At 41.1% G+C, this 21,419-nt stretch overlaps 1 protein-coding gene across 7 annotated transcripts in view; it reads left to right on the forward strand.

Annotated features, from left to right (window-relative positions):
- Positions 1-21,419, forward strand: part of LOC126470221 (protein ST7 homolog) — a 175,575-nt gene that overhangs the window by 113,730 nt on the left and 40,426 nt on the right. For all 7 annotated transcript variants that reach the window (XR_007586151.1, XR_007586150.1, XR_007586153.1 and 4 more), the window contains exon 8: positions 16,682-16,784. Coding sequence is in view for 3 of the 7 variants with exons in the window: in XM_050097904.1 (XP_049953861.1) it covers positions 16,682-16,784 (103 nt within the window). In the remaining 4 variants the exon portion in view is untranslated. The remainder of the gene's footprint in view (positions 1-16,681; positions 16,785-21,419) is intronic.

Raw genomic sequence — 21,419 nt, forward strand, 5'->3', positions numbered from 1 at the left:
ATACATCATATCCATGAGAGTCCTTAGGTTTCAGTGATTTAGTTATTGACTCAAGCTCCCCCTTGTCACAGAGGCGTATTTCAGATACCAATCTCGGAAAGGGATATGCCAATAGTGTTATATAATTCCCTGTAAAAACTAAATTTCTATTTAATTTATCAACAGTGCTCAGAAAATGATTGTTAAATACTGTACATATATCTGATTTATCAATAACAGAAATATTTTTACTATTAACTGACTTCATATCGTCGACCTTGTGCTGGTGACCAGACACTTCCTTCACAGCTGACCATATGGTTTTAATTTTATCCCGTGATGTAACTATTCTATTTGCATACCACATACTCTTTGCCTTCGTAATAACACCTTTAAGCACCTTACAGCGCTGTTTGTAATGGGCTACTGTAGCTTGATTGTGACTACTTCTAACATTTTCATATAATTCCCGCTTTGTTCTGTATGATAGCCTTATCCCACTGGTCAGCCACCCAGGCTGCCTTTTACTGCTAGTACCCCATTTAGAACATTCAAATGGAAAGCAAGTCTCCAAGAGCATGAGAAATGTGTTAAGGAAAGCATTACATTTGTCATCTATGTTATCGGCACTATAAACATCCTGCCACTCTTGTTCCTTGATGAGGTTTAAAAAGCTCTCTATTGCTGTGGGATTAACTCTCTACATAGTTTGTAATTATGTGTGACATTTGTTTGAATACAAATGCCTTTTAGTGTTAAAATTTGTGCATCATGGTCTGAAAGGCCATTCACCCTTTTACTAACAGAATGTCTATCTAGTAATGAAGAATGAATAAAATATTGTCCATGGTTGTTGCTATTGTTCCCCTGCACCCTGGTTGGGAAAAACACAATCTGCATCAGATCATATGAATTTAGGACATCTACCAAGATGTTTTTTCTTGTACAATTGTATACAAAATTAATATTGAAGTCACCACATATAACTAATTTCTGGTACTTCTTACATAGTAAATCAAGAACCCCGTCTAGCTTGAGCTAAAATGCTCTGAAGTCAGAGTTAGGGGACCTATAAACAACAACAATTAGAAGTTTAGTTTCACTAAATTCAACTGCCCCTGCACAACATTCAAATATCTGTTCAGTGCAGTGTCGTGATACGTCTGTGGACTCAAATGGAATACTGTTTTTTACATACATAGCCACTCCCCCACCCCACAAGGAAGTTCTTGAAAGCAGCCAGCTAAAATGTATCCTGATAAAGGAAGTCTCTGAATTGTCAAATTATCTAAGTGGTGCTCTGATATACCAATAATGTCAGAGTCAACATCTAGAAGCAGTTCACCAACTTTATCTCTAATACCTCGTATATTTTGATGAAATATGCTAATTCCTTCTGTACTTGGAAACATGATGTCCTCTGAAGGTGATTCCTTAGTTACGAGGGACTTCCTTTAAGCAGGTATACCTATCAGCTGACTTCAATCTAAAAGAGATGCAGCTCTAACACTAACTACTACAGGAATTTTTCCATAAGTGATCCCACCACCACCCACTACACCGTCACCTATAACCTTTGCCGGCCTCCTCTTCCCATACCTATTGATGTGCAGGCCACGCCTAGTGAAACCTGGTCTACTGATAGACTCAACTGTCACCAGTGCAATGTGACCCATGTCCTCTCCAGCCCCGTGTTAACACACGTAACATCCACATTAAGATGAGGCCGATCATGATTCTGAGACAGTTGCATGAAATTCACATTAGTGCCACCAGTTTGAGTAGCTATCTTTACCAAGTCACCACGTACATCATATTCCCCGTCCGTATCAAGACATACTTCACCCACCATCACTACCTGATCCTCCTTTGTAAAATTCCTACATAACTCCCCTGTGCTGTCAGTCACCAGAGCCAACACTGCACTAGGTTTCACAATGCGGGTGACCTGGTACTGACTCCCCAACGCTTCCTGCAACTGCTGGCCCACACGTCTCTATGCGAACTACGTAGCAGCAGAACCTTCTTCTTTCTGTTAGACTTTGCAAGTGACTTAGGCCTCCTAACTGCTGAGGACTGCTGCATGTTTTGTACACCTACTGCTACCAGAGGCCCCTATCCACTCAGCTCTGACAGTTGGTCAAATCTATCGCATATACGCAAAGTACAACTGTCTGAATACCTCCTCCTCCTTGCTGCCTTTTTGCCAACTGCCAGTTCCTATTCTCCAGCACCCTTCACCCTCAACCTACCTCTTTCCTGCTTTGCGTATTGTGCACCTGAAGGGCACAGATTTTATGTTCCTGCTCCTCTATCAACTTATTTTCACAACAGATTCTGCATTTCTAGGAGAGTATATCGCTAGAATGCCCACTAGCTTCCTCACTGCATTCCCCCCAATGAAAATACTTTGAACAAATCCCACACTGTAACCAGCTACTCACAAACCTACAACAGAGCCCACACTTCTCACTCATGGTGAAAAAACTATATGTCTATGTTACCTAAGTTCAGTTACACCAGTAGAACTATTTATAGAACTAACAGTAGCTGTTTTGAAATTCTCCCTTTACTAAGAAAGAAACTACTTTTATTAATACTACTAAACGACAACTAATACCAGTACCAAGAAAACTTCACAAAATGGATTAGTTAAACCAAAAATTCAAGCGGACACTGGAACGCTCAATGAAGTTAAAACAGTAAATTAAAATTTTACTGAAATATTTCACTAGAAACAATAAGAAATGTCAGCTGAAAACTAAAGTGTGAAATTTACTAAATGATCTCAACGCACAGAAAACTCTAAAAAACACAGTGAGCGAACATTTCCAAAAGTTTATTAAAGTGTTATTTTACCACAAACAAAACGAAACACCATTGAAAACTATTACATTTAGTAACTGTATAACAGCGCACAAACAACTTTGTCGGTACTTAGCTTTATAACCACTGCAGCTGCAACTGCACACCGCGAAATGCACACACACACACACACACACTACTAAGGCGTGAGGCTTGGACGAATAACGTAAGCACACTCACTAATAACAGACCACTTGAGTCAATAAAACAGGAAGAATGACTGAGATTGATCAAAATCCACTAATAAGTTACTTTTACAGCAAGTATTAACACAAATAAACTTTAAAATAAGTAACTGAAGACTAAAACTTTATAAAATGTTGACGAGCAACTTCAGCAGCAGTCCACCACATGTGACATCATGCCAAAGAGTCTGCGCCACTTCATCGAAGGCCTGGTGCAACATTGTGGGTTATGTAATATGACAGTGGTAGGGGCAGCTGTATTGTCCTCTAGATTTAAGTGTTAGTAAGAAGCTTTTGAAGAGTGGTGGTACAGAAGAATGCTGAAGATTAGATGAGTACTTGAGGTAAAATCTTCTGGATTGTTAGGATATATCGTATTTCTTATAAATGATCAATGGTTCAACCTTGTGATAGGATGTCTTCAGGATCTCTTGCTGTCCACTGTAGACTGAGCCCTCAGTCTACAGTGAACACCTGAAGAACATCCCAGCAGAAGGGTCGAAATTTGACCGTTTATAAGCAGTATGATGCTGCTTAACAACACGGAAGATTTTAACTTCAGTGACAATGGCCCTGGCCATGGCCTATGGACAAACATTAATTGGGTCTGTATGTCCATCTTCTCAGATATGGTTATGGGACCTCAGTTGTTCAGTGCAAAATGTCAAATCAAACACCATTCGGCTGACTAATTTCCAAACTGTTATTTTATTGGGCTGTCAGTTTCGGTGGTATATTATGCCATCTTCAGGCACCCTGACCAATTTTTAGGAAGATTCTAACCTTAGTTCCAGTCAAAATAGGGGCCAGAATTGCAAGACTGATATCTGTAGATTTTTGATACAGTGATCACTTCAATCATCATCTGACCATTCCAGTACCGAGGTTGAAATCTTCTTACACATCAGTCAGGGGCTGTGAAGATTGCGTAACATATCACCAAAACTGGTAGCCCAATAAAATAACAGTTTGGAAATTAGGCAGCTGAAAGGTGTCTGATTTGACATTCTGTTACATTAAATGGGTAGATCATGTAACTAATGAGAGAAGCAAGCATCTTCCTGAAAATTGTTACCATTGAGGAAATGCTTCAACAATAACACCAGATTTAATGTGCCAGATTTAATTCCCATTTCAATTGCGTAAATACCGATTACGCTCCTCGAGGATGTTTAATTGTATATGTATGCTTCACATATTATTTGTTGAATCAAACAGGTGCAATAAGACTTGGCATCTTCTTCTTCTTCTTCTTCTTCTTCTTCTTTCCAGTTTGGTTGAAACGTAATGCTTGCCATGGTAGGTGTTCAAGTGTCTATTTTGTTGGGGTGCGTCTAAACTGTTCTGCCACTTTTTTTACATCTAGTTTTTACATCTAGTTGTTGTCTTATACCTCCACTCCACACACTATCTCATAGCGTTGGTCCAGAAATCTCATTGTACAGGCTTCAATTCTTTGTTCACCTGCTTTTCTTAGGATCTAGTTTTCACTGCTGTACATAAGAGCAGATATAGCTACCGTGTTTTGTAGTCTTAGTGTTATCACTTTCCTCATAGTTCTGTAAGTAGAGGGGAGTGGGCATGGTAATTATGACGATGAATAATCACTCGCACTCTCGTTGCTTACTAGGAATACTTTTATTCCCGCAGCATGTAGCATAGAGTACATGCTACAGAGAACTGAACTGGCAAAGATACAGTTATTCTTGCTGCAGTAGGGCAGCACTATTATTGTGGGGTAGAGCCAGTGCTTCTACAACCCCCACAGAGCCCCCCCCCCTTCCCCCAAGTGCAGAGCACGGTGACTGGTGTACATCATGATGCGTTGTCATGCTGGCAATGGCAAGCGCCGACGTATCGTAGTCTTCCAGATGCCTAGGCGGCCGTAAAGGGTGGCCAACCTGCGATGTCAGCAGCGGTGCTGATGGAGCGGTGGTAGTGTCCGTTGAGGTGTTGATGGCTGGTGGTGCATCGTCTGGTGTTAGCAAGGTTGTTGGTCCGCCGGGAGGGGGGGGGGGGGGTGGCGGTGTCCAGGTGTTAGACGTCTTTATGAAGTGATCTGTGGCCGACACAAGCACGTAGTCATCCAAAGAAAGAGTGGATGTCAGACCTGCTGTGTCACTCATAGGCAGAAGGGGCATGGAGTGCTCTAATGACCTGGAGACCATGCTGTAGCCAGACTCTCTCTTGTCAAATTTGGCCATAACCATGATTAGTGAGTCCTGCAGTGTTACAGAAGTGTCTTCTGGGAGGTAATCTTGCAGGTCTAGGCCGATTGTAAATTGGCTGGAAGGACCTGGAGGTGGGGCTTGTGGAGGGTACCGTATTTACTCGAATGTAAGCCACACTTTTTTTCCGGATTTTGTAATCCAAAAAACCGCCTGCGGCTTGGAATCGAGTGCAAAGTAAGCGGAAGTTCTGAAAATGTCGGTAGGTGCCGCCACAACTAACTTCTGCTGTCGAATATATGTAGCTCTACACAGGCATGCTTTGCAGGCACAAAGATAAATACTGGCGCCAAAACCTCTGCGTCAGTAAATAAATTTTAAAAAAAAAGTGTAAGACGAGATTTTTTTCTCCGCCCCTAGTTTCAACCACTGCATTTTCATACATTATCCAATGATGTAAATACAAATTCCGTATTGTTCATCTTCGAAAGTGGCAGCATTTCAATGTACTACGAAAATCCGGCTGGCAAGACTGTGATGTTTGTCAAAATGGCCAACTCTACGTTCTGAATTTTTTCCTGCCTGTGAGACGAGATGGTTGCTAATGGGAACTTTTATGAATTGTGAATCACATGCAGTATTCTCTTCACCATAAGAATAATACGAATATAAACATTTTGCCATGTATTCTTTCGTGTTTGTTGCTATCTCATTTAAATCCTGTCTGCCTAATAAACTACGGAACTAGAGTGAGACAACAGCAAACGCGGAAGAATATACATATTATGTCATGTTTATATTCATATTATTCTTATTCCTAATAGTGATACAGTCAGAAATGAAGCACGGCAATTGACTAGATTTTTAAATCTAAGATTACTCTAATTTCTGTGCAGAATGTAACATACTAAAGAGGCGTCTGCAAAGATTTTCAAACAGAGAAAAATTTTCGCTAAACTCTTGTTCAGAACATCTTCTATCATACACAGTCTATTATTTGGTTCTTGTTGATCGTTATGAAAGAAAGCATCAGTGTAAGTAACAACAAATAGCAGTCTCTTGCCATTGTTTCGCTAATGAGACGATTCCTCTCTTTTTTTTTTTTTTTATTGTAAGCAGCGGTAGTGCGAACAAAAACAAGCCATGCTGTGAGCAGCGACAGGTCGTAAACACTCATTATCAGAATGCAACAAAAAATGCATGACACATTACAGTAATGAATTTTCAGCTTAGAGTGATATAAACACTTATAACAAAGAGAACGGCACTTATCAGATCCAAGAAAAATAAGCAATCAATTCAAACCAAACCAAGCACGTGAAAAAGGAAGGGTACCTGTATAAATACGGACGGAGCGCCTGACGCATAGCAATGGCTACATGGTAAAGCTTAAGTGCTAATCTTACGACTCCAACCAAACTACTGTAGCTGTATCATCATTCATTCGACCTAAATAGTTTCTCATATTACAATGGACCAACTTTGTTTTGATTGGGAGGTGCGGCCTAAATCTTTTCTCTCCCCTTGAATTTCAAGTCTCAAATTTCAGGTGCGGCTTAGATTCGGGAAAATTTTTTTTTCCTTGATTTCGAGTCTCATTTTTCAGGTGTGGCTTGGATTCAAGTGCGGCTTAGATTCGAGTAAATACGGTAAACACCAGGTGTGCCCACTAAAGTCCACTCTGGTTTTTTTGGTGGTTCAGTGACATTGTTGTCATTTTTCCAGCTTTCAAGGTATCAAAAGTGTTTGACTCTAGTTTGAACGCCTTGTATAGGCCATTGTACTCAGGGTGGAGGGTGGGTTTGATGGCATCAGACCTGAGCATGACGTGTCGACACGAGTGGAGGTCCTTGGGGACAAAGATGGTTGGTTTGGCATGGTAGGATGGTGGTGGGATGCGGATGTGGCAGATGTGGTCCCAGACACATTTTACTAGATCTGGCAGGTTGATGTCCACAGGGTCAGTGGTTTGTGATACGACCTCTGCTGGGAGGGTGATCGGTTCCCCGTAGAGAACCTCTGCCAGTGAGGCATCCATATCTTCTTTGTAGGCAGCTTGTATGCCCAGCAGCACCCAGGGGAGGCCCTCTGTGCACTCCTGGTCATTTGATACGAATGCTGTCTTGAGGGTGCGGTGCCACCGTTCCACAAGTCTGTTGGATTGAGGCTGTCGTTTGAACCAGCGGCACCCACAGAGGCGGCAGACCTCAGAGAACAGGGCTGATTTGAACTGCCAGCCCTGGTCAGTTGTCAGGGACTCTGGGCAGCCGAAGCGTGCAATCCATAGTATGAGGAAAACTCGGGCGATGGTGTCTGCCAAGATATCAGTCAGAGGTGTGGCCTTCACCCGTTGAGTTGTTCTGTCTATGGCTGACAAGATGTACTTATATCCATTTGAATCTAGGAGTGGCCCCGCCATGTCGATGTGGACATGTTGGAAACAGCCCTTCGGGATGGGGAATTTCCCGAAGGACAGTTGGGCGTGACGTCCTGTCTTCTTTCTGTTGGCATTGGATGCAGACTCTCGTCCACGCAGCGCAGTCCCATTTAATGTTGTGGCGGAATCATCAAGAGGAGGTATTGGTTAGTGGGTTTTTAATAGTGTCAGACAGAGGACAGTGATTTCTGTAGATAGTAAGCGGCCAGCCCTTGATATCATCTTGGAAGTACCAAACTGCCTTGTATATTGCCAGAAGCTCACAGTCGAAGGTTGATTATGTTTTCTGGAAGCCGGTAAGTTTCTGCAAGAAAAGCCATAAGAGTTGGGATCCACTGGGTACTTCTTGTTGTAGCAGCCCTGTCACTGGCATTGGCCTTTATAACCATATGGGCATCCGGCGATGAGAGTGACAGGTTATGGATTTGGTCTCTCTCTTACGGGGTGGGCGGATGCCCAAAGCGTTAATGAGGTGGCCTACAAATGTAACACATTTTCGGTGGAGTTGGTCTTTGTCCTCATTGATCACAGCATCATGCTCTGCTAGTTTGTTGAATACCACGTGGAGATGTTTCTCATGATCTTGAGCTGTTTGTGAGAAAATAATTACATTGTCCAAGTAACAGTAGCAGAAAAGCAAGGTAAAAAGCAAGCCGTCAATGAACTGTTGCCAAATCTGGGCTGCGTTCTTTAGTTCGAAGGGCATAAAGAGGAATTCAATAGGCCAAATGGTGTAATTATTTCCATCTTTGTGATGTCCTTCGTGGCCATTGGGATCTACAAATAAGCTCTTTTGCAGTCGATCACACTAAAGATTTGTTGCAGCAGCCAGTTCCTGGGAGAAGTCCTGAATATTGGGCATGAGATAACTATCAATGATGGTGTCATGTTCAAATGTCTACAGGGTGAGTCACCTAACATTACCACTGGAAACACCTCCCAAACCACAACAAACACTGAATAACCAATGCCACTGATCAAAAGTGAGGAGAGTGCTGGTGGAATTGGTTAATACAAACCATTGAGAAATGCACGTAAGTATGGTTTTCAACACATACTTAATTTTTTTTAAAATGGAAACCTGTTGTTGTTTTTAGCACAACCTGTTTGCGTGTTACGACCATACTTTTTGCATACAATTGTTTGTAGATGTTTCCAAATGTGCAGCACATTGGATGATCTCTGTCTGGTTACCTTTCTGCATACAATCTGCAGGCTGCAGCTGCATTTTGTGTACACTCGCCATAGGTGAATATCACCTCTGCTTTTTCAGAGTTAGAATAAACCATTTTCACAGTTCTTACAACACCGTTCACACTGTTGTAATTGCGACCTTCGCCCATTCCTACTATGTGTTCTTCTGTTCTTACTTGTGTACAGTACACTATCACAGATGTCCAGTAACACAGTGTACTACAGTTATTCTGAGTACAAGGACTAATTCAGCAAGTGCTACATGCAGACACTGAGACAGTCAAACTCGTAAACATTCTAGTCTTCATAAGCATACCCCTACAGACCTTGTTACATCACACAACTGAACGTCCAAGGTTTCAAGCGTCAACCTTACATTACAAATTACTCCGAATGTACTTAACATCTTACAATGTAACAAACAGCATTGATTAAGTATTTGTTTTTATTTTTAGTTGTGCTAAAAATAAAAACAGGTTTCCATTTAAAAAACATAAGTATGTGTTGAAAAACATACTTCCGTATATTTCTCAATGGTTTGTATTAACCAATCCCATCAGCCCCTCTCCTCACCTTCGGTCTGTGGAATTGCTTATTCAGTGTTTGTTGTGGTTTGGGAGATGTTTGCAGTGGTAATGTTAGGTGACTCACCATTGTATAGTTCCCACACAAGGGCCAAGCTTTATCTTTATAAGAATGGATCTCATAGTAATCGTGAGGCCCACACCTGGCGGCGTCTCGGGCAGGCGGCTCTTGTTGTTGCTGGTGTTGTGCAGTTGTGCAGTGAGCTCAGAGCAGTGGTTGCATGGCTGTTTGTTAGCTGCTATGAGCTGGCATTGATGTGGCGGAGGTAGGTGTATGCAGTAGTTTGCGGTTTTAAGCTGCTCAAACAATACATGGCACTTTAGCGTGAGGTCCAGTACTGTTTCAGAGGTAGGAGGAGCAGACGGCAGAGTCTCGTCCATCAGTAGGTGGTTGCTGTTTACTCCACTGATCGTCTTGTGGCTGTCACGATGTAGCAGTAAGGTTCTACACAGGTCTGGCAGAAGATTATAATTCCTCAAAAAATTTGTACCCAACACTGGCTGTATCGTGTCGGCCATGAAAAACGTACATGGGTGAGGGGTGTGGTTGTCCAGTTGAACTGTGATAGAGGCCATGCATATCATGGGAATCACTGAATCGTACATGGTGCTTAGTTATATAGCGGATGGTGTACGTTTTCCAGGTGCCAGTTGAGGTAGCAGCTAGCTGTCGTTGGCAGCCATGTCGACTAGGAAGTATGTTCTAAGATGGTTGTCGTAGACAAAGAGCCATGCACCGTTAGAATGTAGACACGGAATATGATTAGTGTTGTCATGTTTCATAGCAAGGCAGCTTGAAGCAGGGGAGCGGCTTGATGTATCTTTGTCAGGCCACTGTGCTAGTTTGGGTAACTGCAGTGTGGACTTCAGTGCCAGAGAGTTTATCAGGGCATGATGTTATGCGGGGGCAAACATCCCATTGGCAAGGTGTAATTGGGTTTCCAGCGGTTTATCCCTGTGCATTAGCATGGCCGTCTGTACGTTGTCAGGCAGCTTGAGAAGCCATAGTGACCAGAGAGCACGATCTGGTAAGAGATTTGTGTCGATTCAGAGGCGTAACCTATACCAGAACACTGACAGGGTATCATGGCTCAGCGACATCTCAGTGGAGTTGTTGTTCAGGTGAACGAGACAGGCACTGCAGTATGAGCATCTTCACTGTCTTGTATCTGTCAGTGTTTGGTGCGTGCAATAGGAGGTCACTGATAAGATCAGTGTAGGTATGGCGGTGGTTCAAAAGCACCAAAAACATGTCGTCGTCATCTGTGACCGTACCGTGCACTCAGAGTGCAAACCATACATGCAGAGAATCAACTTGCAGCGATGGCAGATGTAACTTGGTCTGTGGCCGGTGGTAATCTGCCTGGTGGTGAGCGGCCGAGTCCTATGAAGTTGTTGTTATCATGCGAAGTACATGGTGCGGGATCATGAACACCATCTGGTGGCTCTGATAGAGGTGGCAGTTGGCATCGTGGCTTGGTAGTCATGTCAGTAATGCACGTCTTGTGAGTGATTGTCATGGGACGTGGCGCGGATGTTGCAACTGGTGCTTCGGTGTTGTGGAGGATAGCATCATACTTGGGTACTGAGGAACGCGGTGCAGTGGACGGGTCCTGGTTGGTGGCTATCATGGTGGGCAGTGCATCAGTGTCGGTCATCCAATGCAGTGGCTGTTGTAGGTTCTCCATGTGTTCCCATGGTGCGTAGGTCGTAGTTGCCGGCAGGCTCGCCATACTGATATGCTGTGGTCACGAGGTGTGGAAACAGTGCGTGGTTGCACGTAGACATGGTGCGCCAGCTTGTCGAATGATGTCACTTGGCAGGCGTGGCCCAGAGCGCGGCTCAGCTGTTGTTGGTGTGACATCATTGTGATAACATGACGTGGGTTGGAGCATGGCCGTAACAATTGTGACCTCACCTGGGTGATGTACAGTATCGTGCGGAACGTAAAGTTTGAGCATAGGCTGTGAAAAAACAAGTGTCTGACACAGGAAGGTCACTTGTAGGATGGATTTGTCTGCAATGACTTGTAAATATCGGTTCTCTACTGTGGAAGGTGGTCATGTACAGTGGCGATTATTTGTCAACAATTGCAGAACTCTGGAGGGTGTCCAAATTTGGTATGTTGCACACGGACTGTCGATATTTGCTGAGTCATTAGAATGAAAATGAGTGAGCTGTAGTTCGTTAACTCTGTCACTGATCAGTATATTAGTAGCACTGGTTAGGTGCAAGGTGGGGATGGCAGCAGACAGCCATTGTCCACCATGTATGGTCACTGTTGATGTAGCACAGTTAATTAAGGGAGTGGCAGGCTTCACCTAACTACCTTCACTGATAACTTAGTTACTTGCTATTAATACATGCAATTGGCAACAATCTTGTTATTGTTTTGATATGGGTGTGGTAATGTGTAATTAACCATTTTCACTGCTCTAGGCATGTTAATGTGCACCACTACACCTGTCCCTAATGACTCTAGACATGTTAATGCATTTTCACTGCTCCTCTCCACTGGTGCTCTAGAGGCGTTTACACACATTGCCTTGTCAACCTCTGTGCACTTCTTTGTGCTGTGTACATGTTAATGTACAGAGTTGTGTTCCCACTTTCAGTGCTTTGTAGCTTTTCAGTGTTCCGCCTGCCAAGTTGGGGCCCCTGTTTGAATGTGCTGATGTAGTTTGGTGTTGCTGTGATTATCTTCATTATTAGTCATTAGCTGTTGAATAAGATTCCGTTTTGTGAATAAAATGGCACAGCATCCTTGTTGCACAGAGGAAGAAATGTATGAGATTCTCACTAGAAGTGATAGTGAGAATGAACTCTTTGATTTCTATGACAATGACCCCTCTTTGACAGAATCTTGAAGTTGCTATCTTGAGCCTTGTACATCAGCTCATACAAGACAGCCATTTGTTTCTGCAAGAGATGAAAATTCTTCAGAATCTAAAATGCCTATGAAAGAGCACTAAATGTTTTGTAGAAGAGCACATTTTAGCAGCATGTATGACTGGAATAAGAGTGATTTTCATCACATTGTAGATGTGTTGACAGTTCAGTTTCAGAGCACAAATGTAGATTAGTGCAGGATTCCAGCATTCTGTCGTTTTTATCTGATTTCATGGCAAAAGGTATGATGAAACCCATAGGCTATTTGTACATAAATCCAGATATGCCAGAATCAGTGCATTTTTAATTGTCAATATGGAAAGAAACAGGGTTTGAGGCTATGTCTTCCTTCACTGCGTTAAAACATTTTATATATTTTATTTTTATTAAAACATATTGATTTTAGTTAAATGTCTGTGTGACTGTAAGGTGAGGTTTTTCTTTCTTTTTTTAAATAGGGGGCTTGCAGGTGGATCTGCACCTGGTTTGGAGATCATTTTCTATTAATTTTTATAATGCTTCACATTAATAACATCTCTGACTGACACAATTATTATTTTTTTAACAGTATATTCCATCCGAAAGAAGTAGGTATGGAATAAAAACTTCGTGCTATGCGACTGTCAGACTGTATATGTCCTAGATCTTATTATGTGTACTGGTGCATGAATGGAAACTGGCTTACACAATTTTGAAAAAGGTGGTGACAGTGTTAATGCTCATCAAGCTCTACATGGAACAGACATACCATTAATGTTGATGACTGGTATTCAGGGCCAGACCTGTTCCTGTATCTTCATAACAATGGAACAGTCACGTGTGGTCCTTTATGTAGGAACTGGCTTGACACCTTTGTGTAGGAACTGGCTTGACATGCCAAAACTACTGGACAGACTAAAGGAGAAAAGATTCAGTTTGCATCCTGTATTATAATACTTGCCATAAAGTGGTGCAATAAAAGGGAAGTGTGGCTGTTGATCAACTTTAATACCACAGAAATGTTTGAGATGGGAGAGACTGACAGAAAGACGGGTGAAATAATCAGGAAACTATAATGTGTTGCAGTTTACAACTCAGTGTATATGAGCAACCGACCACACTGACATGCTAATGAGTTCAGCTCAATCAACTGCAGAAGACTTTCAAGTGGGACAAAAATTTGTTTTTCCACATACTGAACCTGTGCATACTTCACAGAGTCATAAAAGGACAATAGCAGAGCTTCATCTGTCTCCAGTAGCAGAACTTGTTGAAGCTTATGTCACAGAATAAAGGGAATCTGGCAGATCTTTGGTGAGAAGAATCCTTTGTTATATGCTGGGATTCATTTGACAAATACAAACATTATTGAGAATGAACACTAAAAAAAAAAAGTATTCCAATCTGTAAATGTGCAGCTTTCTTGAAACGGATAGTGTACTGTGAAACAAAGCACAAATGCTGAACATGCACTGTACCACTGTGTATTGTGCCATCTTTTGAAGCTTTTTTTTTTTAAAAAAAAATGTAGTCAGTAGCTGCAACAGGAAAAATGACGTTACATTAAGACTCCTACAAAACTAAATGTAAAACAAACAGAAAAACAAAAAGCCAAATGATATACAGAAAGTGTATAAGGCATTATTGACTTTGAAACTTCTCTCCAGATGAATTACTGTGTTAACAAACATACAAACTTCACAGATTTCTGAGGCTACAACGTGTGATTGGTACAGGAAGGAGAAAAAGTAGAAACACAGCATAAATTGTGTCTATGAAACAAAATTCTACATAATCACCTCATTCGAGTGCGCAGCTATTATTTGGACACTAGCAGAATGTATGTGGATACCTTGATTATTTTGTTTTGAAGGTTGTCTAGGGAAATTTTATGGGGTTTGTGTGATTATAAGTAATGATAACCTTCCAGAGAGTTTTCCAGCACACAGACTTTCCTTTAAAGTCAATTGCAGAGCTGCTGTGGTGGCACTGATGGACAATAATGGTTGAACATTTCAAATTCTACAGTGTTTATTTCGTAAGTTACAAGCCAGTGAAAGCTCTCTGGCAGACATGTAACCATTTCTGATTCACATGAAATGATTCTAAATTAAGGCAATTCTTTGATGGCCTACTACACTAGATGACGACATGCATGTCTTACCAACACTATTTACACATTGTGCTTATTACAGGTAGACAATCTGCTTGTGATTAAGATCTCAGTTTGCTGTTGTCTAAGGAGGAGATTGACATGATATTACCAAACAGCTTTCATTAAATGGTTGGAAGAAAATTGAGTTAAACAATTCTTGCTTTGTTTCAGAGTTACTGGCGATGTATGGAGAGGTGTAATTCTTAGTAAAGAAAACAATTTTAACAACTCTTGCAAATTTTTGTAGTCATAGTCAAAAACTTTAACTGTCTGAATTACTGACAGGGTCACCATTGTGGGCTGTAGAACAACACTGGGTGAGGCAGGCTGCATGGCTGGCTCAGTCCTGGGCAGCAGCCCTAGCAAAACGTACTTATGATGGGATGATGCCTATTTGTTGTGACCAATTTTGTCCAAATTTATGGCATATGCAGGGGTTGACCAGACAAGAATGTGACAGAAGTAGGAGCTCCAGATAGCCAAGTTCAGAAAAAAATAGCATTTTTGACTTAGGTTGAGTGAGACATGAGCCATTTTGCTAGTGTAGTTTCCAGGCAGCGGTTGGCATAGTGGAAATATTACAGAATGGTAATTTGAGAGTCAGGCGATTGAAACCCTATTCAGAAACATTTTCTATTTTGAGTTTTCATATTACTGACACTAAATATAATCAAAATCTGGGAAACGTGGTAACAACCTCACACAAAAAAATTTTATCTGATGCAATGAAGCCGTAATGTAGGAGAACAAATTTCTTATGATAACTGAGTTGTGGGGGGGAAAAAAAAAATTATATGACAAGATTTTTCAAGATGTAGGAGGATTACTGTCGTGCAGTGTTAAAGTCCCCCCCCCCCCTCCCCCTCTCCTCCTTATGCTCTCCACTAGTGCAACCCTGCAATGTCTTATTTTTATTGCCAGGTAAATAATTTGGTCAAAAGTATTCAATACTACTATTATGTTATTGAGAAAGGAAAAGAAATCACATCCAAAGATCACTAGATCAAAGTACAGTGTATTGTACATCTACAACTATCCTCACCAATATTTGGTGAAATGATGTATTATGTGTGGTTTTGTGCCAAACTGTGGGATCAGAGAGAACCTTTTATGAATGTAAACCAAGTTTGTTTTTCTATAGATACTAAAATAATGTCATAATTATGAAAATTGAGCATTTATGTAATATACTGATAAAATTACTGCTTCCACTGTTTTTATAATGAATATCACCCAACCAACTGTGAAGTAGTAATAAATATGTAACTTTATGTATGAAGTTCTTGTTTATACCTTCCAGTTCCTTCTTAATGTTTATTTGCAATCCCAAATTTTCCCTTGCCTTTCCTCTTCGTGCCTTTAATGAAAATACTAATGAATGTAATGTATTGGGCATATTTTGTTCTATTTGCAGTGTGAATAATGTAAAAATTGAAGATAAAAATAATTAAAAAGTTTTTGGTTACGGACTTGAACCCACAACCCTTGGATTACCGTTCTGTGCTCCTTCCACTGTGCCAACCACTGCCTGTAAAGGCCACCTGGAGCTCCCACTTCAGTGATTTTTGTTTTGGACCAAGCCCTGCATATACCATAAATTTGGACAAAATCAGTGATGATGAGTAGATTTGGTCCACTCGTTTGTTAGCTGGTAGCTTAATTACCAATAATGACACAACAGTTACATGTCTGCGGCAGTCAAAGGATTAAGGAACAATTTGTTTCTGTACGTAATAATATATTGTTTTTGTTTCCTTGTTATTGGTGTTATAAATCAAGGTTGACACTGATGAAAGGTGGAAGTTTTATCATGTTCAGTATCAGTTTATAATTAATCACCTTTTCAATGACCCTTATATCTACTCTGGTAGCTAAATTTTTTTTGTAAATCATTGAAAATATAAAATAGGATTGACACGGCATAGTTTTCAACTGTCAGAAACTAAAAATCTATTTATAATTGGTACTGTGTATTTCTTTCAGTCCTTACAGTACTCCATCAGAAAATGGTATTGTGATGTTTTTTCTGCCATTGATGCTATTCTTAACTATTTCTCTCATTAGTGGAACTGATGGTGTATGTGACACCTGTGCTAGTGGAATAACTGTTTTTCTTGCTCACTTTCTGCAAATACACTCTTTATTCTGTCTGAAAATATGAATAAGAAAATATGACTACAACATAAATTAAATGATACCATTCTACCATTTGCAAAGATTTTATTTGTGCACAATTTTCCTTTCAGATTTTCACCTGATGTTGCAAGCAAACGGGGTCTTACAACAGCAGAAATGACAGCTGTTGAAGCTATTCATAGGGCAGTCGAATTCAACCCTCATGTTCCAAAAGTAAGTGCTACTCCTTAATACATATGTGCTATGTGAGTAAAGTAGCTGGACTAGGCTCAACAGTGATATTATAGACATAGTAATGTAACATAAATAGACTCTACAGCTGCAAAAAGGTAGTGTAAGAGATCAGAGTGACACATTCTGCAGAATTCATGGAGACATATAATGTCCAAGTGATTTGCTATCACTGATGTAATAAATTTCAGATCTTCAAAACATACTAAAGTCAATGTTTTTAAAATTTCATTGGGAGATGATCATTTCGTTTTAATATTTTTGTGCCAAAAACTGATTGTATGGCATTTATCGGTGGAAGTACTCACCTGCAGAAATTTGCCCACTGAGTTACAAGTTTTGTCAGTTGATGCCACATTGGGTGACTTGCATATCAATGGCGATGAAATGATAAAGAAGACAACACAACATCCAGTCCCTGAGTAGAGAAAATCTCCGACCCGATTGGGAATTGAACCATAGCCTGCTGCGTGGGAGTCAGATATGCTGACCACTCAGCTACGGAGGTAGACTTTGTGTCAGAGAAAAAGATTGTTGAGCAATGAAGAGAGTATTCTGCTAAATGAAGAGTTTTTTCTTTCATGACACCAACAAAGAATTGTACAATTTCAGTAAAGAATTTTCCCTAGCACGACAGTTTCCAATAATATGTGTAAACTTAACTGTCATGGCCTGTGAGCTGCCCATAAGCCACAATAGTGATATTGCAATGAATAATCTTTTTTGAACAAGAAAATGGGCCATAAAAAATGAGAAATGTGTTTTGTGTAGTGTTCAGTCTCATAAACCATGTAGTTTTCTAGTGGAAGGATGTTATTTTGCAGAATATCTTATAAATGGCATGTGTATGCAGAGAAATCAGCAGTATGTGGGGATAGGCAGTTAAAATGAGGTTTCACTACTAAGGACAAAATCATGGGCTCTTGTTCTATTGGAGGTTTATAACAGTGTCTTACTGTGTTTTTACATTCTAGTATTGAAGAATTGTTTAGAAAAAAGGTATTATATCAGCATAATATACTGGGTGATCAAAAAGTCAGTATAAATTTGAAAACTTAATAAATCACGGAATAATGTAGATAGAGAGGTAAAAATTGACACATGCATGGAATGACATGGGGATTTATTAGAACAAAAAAAAAAAAAAAAAGAAAAGAAACTAAGTTCACAAAATGTCAGACAGATGGCGCTGGACAGCAAAAGGTCAGTGGCTGCGCATGACAATAGTGTTACAGAATCGCATCATCCCCGGCCTGGCTGATAAACACCTGCTGGAATGTATGATGTTTATGCAGGAAGGCGCTCCACCCTATATTGTTAGACGCGTGAAAGGTCACTTGCGTGCTTCGTTTGGTGATGATCATGTGCTCAGTTGCCACTTTCGTCATGCTTGGCCTCCCAGGTCCCCAGACCTCAGTCCGTGCGATTATTGGCTTTGGGGTTACCTGAAGTCGCAAGTGTATCGTGATCAACCGACATCTCTAGGGATGCTGAAAGACAACATCCGACGCCAATGCCTCACCATAACTCCGGACATGCTTTACAGTGCTGTTCACAACATTATTCCTTGACTACAGCTATTGTTGAGGAATGATGGTGGACATATTGAGCATTTCCTGTAAAGAAAATCATCTTTGCTTTGTCTTACTTTGTTATGCTAATTATTGCTATTCTGATCAGATGAAGCGCCATCTGTTGGACATTTTTTGAACTTTTGTATTTTTTTTTGGTTCTTATAAAACCCCATGTCATTCCAAGCATGTGTGTCAATTTGTACCTCTCTATCTACATTATTTCTGTGATTTATTCAGTTTTCAAATTTATACTGACTTTTTGATCACCCGGTAGTACTGATCGCATGCTTTTACCCGGTCCCTGAGCGGAGGCCACTGGCAGCAGCAGCCTGCAATTCGCTGGCAGCATATTGGCTCTGAGGCAAGCCCTGCCTCCTCCTCCCAGAGTGACCAGCTTACAGTTCATAAAAGAAACAAATGTGTAATAGGTTAATGCAGCACAGAAGTGACATGAAAGTTGATGGTGAATCACTAGAGGGATCAGTTACTGCCTCTTTATTCTGTCTTGTAAATAATATAATCACTATCCACAACACTGCACATGAGTCAACACTATATTCACAATGGCTACTTATTGTTATTGTACACAATACTGTTATGTGTAGCTAATGTTGGCTGCAGGCATAAACATACTGAAGTGGCACAACATCAGCTGACTTCCACCGATTGCAGAGGTGCTAGGATAAAGTGTGCAACCTGTATACTAAACTCTCACTAATGCAACCCTCTGAAGCCCCAGTTCTCAGTAATATGAATGAGATTTTCACTCTGCAGCGGAGTGTATGCTGATATGAAACTTCCTGGCAGATTAAAACTGTGCTGGACCGAAACTCGAACTCGGGACGTTTGCCTTTCGCGGGCAAGTGCTCTACCTACTGAGCTACCCAAGGACGACTCACGCCCCGTCCTCACAGCTTTGCTTCTGCCAGTATCTCGTCTCCTACCTTCCTTTCTTTCAGGAGTGCTAGTTCTGCAAGGTTCGCAGGAGAGCTTCTGTAAAGTTTGGAAGGTAGGAGACGAGATACTGGCGGAAGTAAAGCTGTGAGGACGGGGCGTGAGTTGCGCTTGGGTAGCTCAGTTGCTAGAGCACTTGCCCACGAAAGGCAAAGGTCCTGAGTTCGAGTCTCGGTCCAGCACACAGTTTTAATCTGCCAGGAAGTTTCATCTCAGTAATATGGCACATATCTGGCCTCCTTTAGTGCTCAAGCAGAAATGACGTGCTCAGCAATTGGTTACCATGCACAATAGTGTTATTAGTTAATTACAGTGTTAAACAAAGCTATACGTATTTGAAATTGTGGTTCTCTTTACAGCTTAGTTTTGTGACTTCTGAAAAGAGACACGTTTATTCTAGATGTCGAGCAGAAATTGAAAATTTTATATACATTGAGGAAAGCCATTGCTGCTAAGTAGTGTGTTGCATGAGCAACTATTTACGACATCAAAAAGAAAGAGGATGATATTTGACAGAACCCAACCAGAATGGAGAGTGAGTTGGGAAAAACGGAAGGTTATACAAAAGAAGAACTTGGCATAGCTGTTTCTAAATGTTTCTTAGAACTTCGCAATAAGGAAATCCCAGTCAGTAGCCTAATAATAAAGGGGAAAAAAACAGTTGCATATAACAACGTGGTGACTGTAACTTGTTTGTAGCAAGTGAGGGTTGGGTATGAAACTAGAAAAAATTACAAGATGTGAGACAGATGACAATCATTGGGGAAAGTTGCTCATCTAATGAAAAAAAGATGCTGAAGAGTTTGTAAAAGAGATATTGAAGATAATACAGTAAGAAGCTTAACTACTGTTTCCTTGCACAATGCTGATGAAACTGGCCTTTTTTCAGGATGCTTCCACTGAAAAATATTAGCTGCCAAGAATGAGAAGGAAGCTTGTGGATACAAAGAACAGAAACAGGGTGTAACGTTAATGATGGAGTATAACGCAAATGGAAGTCATAAAGTCTTGCTCATGGTGATTGGAAAAATCCCATCATCCACTGGGAAAATCCCAACATCCACGTTGTTTTCAACTCGGTGACAGAAATACAGTACCAGTGCACTACTGTATTGTGCTCAGAAGAAAGTGTGGATGCACAGATAAATAGTCTCTCAGTGTTTCCATGAAACATTTGTGCCAACTACGAGAAAAGAGCTGAAGAAGAAAAAGCTTCCACTGAAATCTGTCCTTATAATTGACAATGCTCCCAGTAATCCTTTTGATGTGAATCTAAAGCCCAGTGTGACATCACTGATTCAGCCAATGGACCAGGGAATTTTTGGAATCAATTAAATGTCATTATTGACATGTGTGTCGTGCCTGCTTGCTGCACAAATATGAAAATGACTCTATTGAGGCTACGATGAAGGTGTGAAAAGCAATCAACATGCATGATGTTGTTTTCTGAATAGCTGAATGGCATAACATGGAGAATGCTAGCATAATTAAGAGTTGGAGAAAAACGTGTGGCCATCCATTGATGCAGTGGAGCCACTACTGAGCAACAATAATGAGCCAGAATCATCAGTTTCTGACATTTTGTATCTTGACATGTTCCAAAAGATTTCAGGAGGGGGAGAACTTTATGAGGATGATTGGTGCTGAGTGACTGAATCAGGAGAACGGTGAGACCAAACTTCAACAGATGAAGTAGTAGTCGAAAACGTGCAGAAAAATAATGATGAGAGTGTTGAAGAGGCAGACATGGGAAGAAAGAGCATGAAGATTTCTCTCACTGCTGGTGCTGAAGCTGCAAATGTCTTTCTGGAGTATGTAAAACATAAACTCCGTCCACAGGCACTGGCGGACCCAGCAGTACCAACTGGCCACCATGTCATCCTCAGCCCACAGGTGTCACTGGATACGGATATGGAGTGGCATGTGGTCAGCACACCGCTCTCCCGGCCGTAGGTCAGTTTCCAAGACCAGAGCCACTACTTCTCAATCAAGTAGCTCCTCAGTTTGCCCCACAAGGGCTGAGTGCACCCCACTTGCCAACAGTGCTCGGCAGACCGGATGGTCACCCATCCAAGTGCTAGCCCAGCCT

The sequence above is a fragment of the Schistocerca serialis genome, chromosome 3, assembly GCF_023864345.2.
Source record: "Schistocerca serialis cubense isolate TAMUIC-IGC-003099 chromosome 3, iqSchSeri2.2, whole genome shotgun sequence".
NCBI classification, from domain to species: domain Eukaryota; kingdom Metazoa; phylum Arthropoda; class Insecta; order Orthoptera; family Acrididae; genus Schistocerca; species Schistocerca serialis.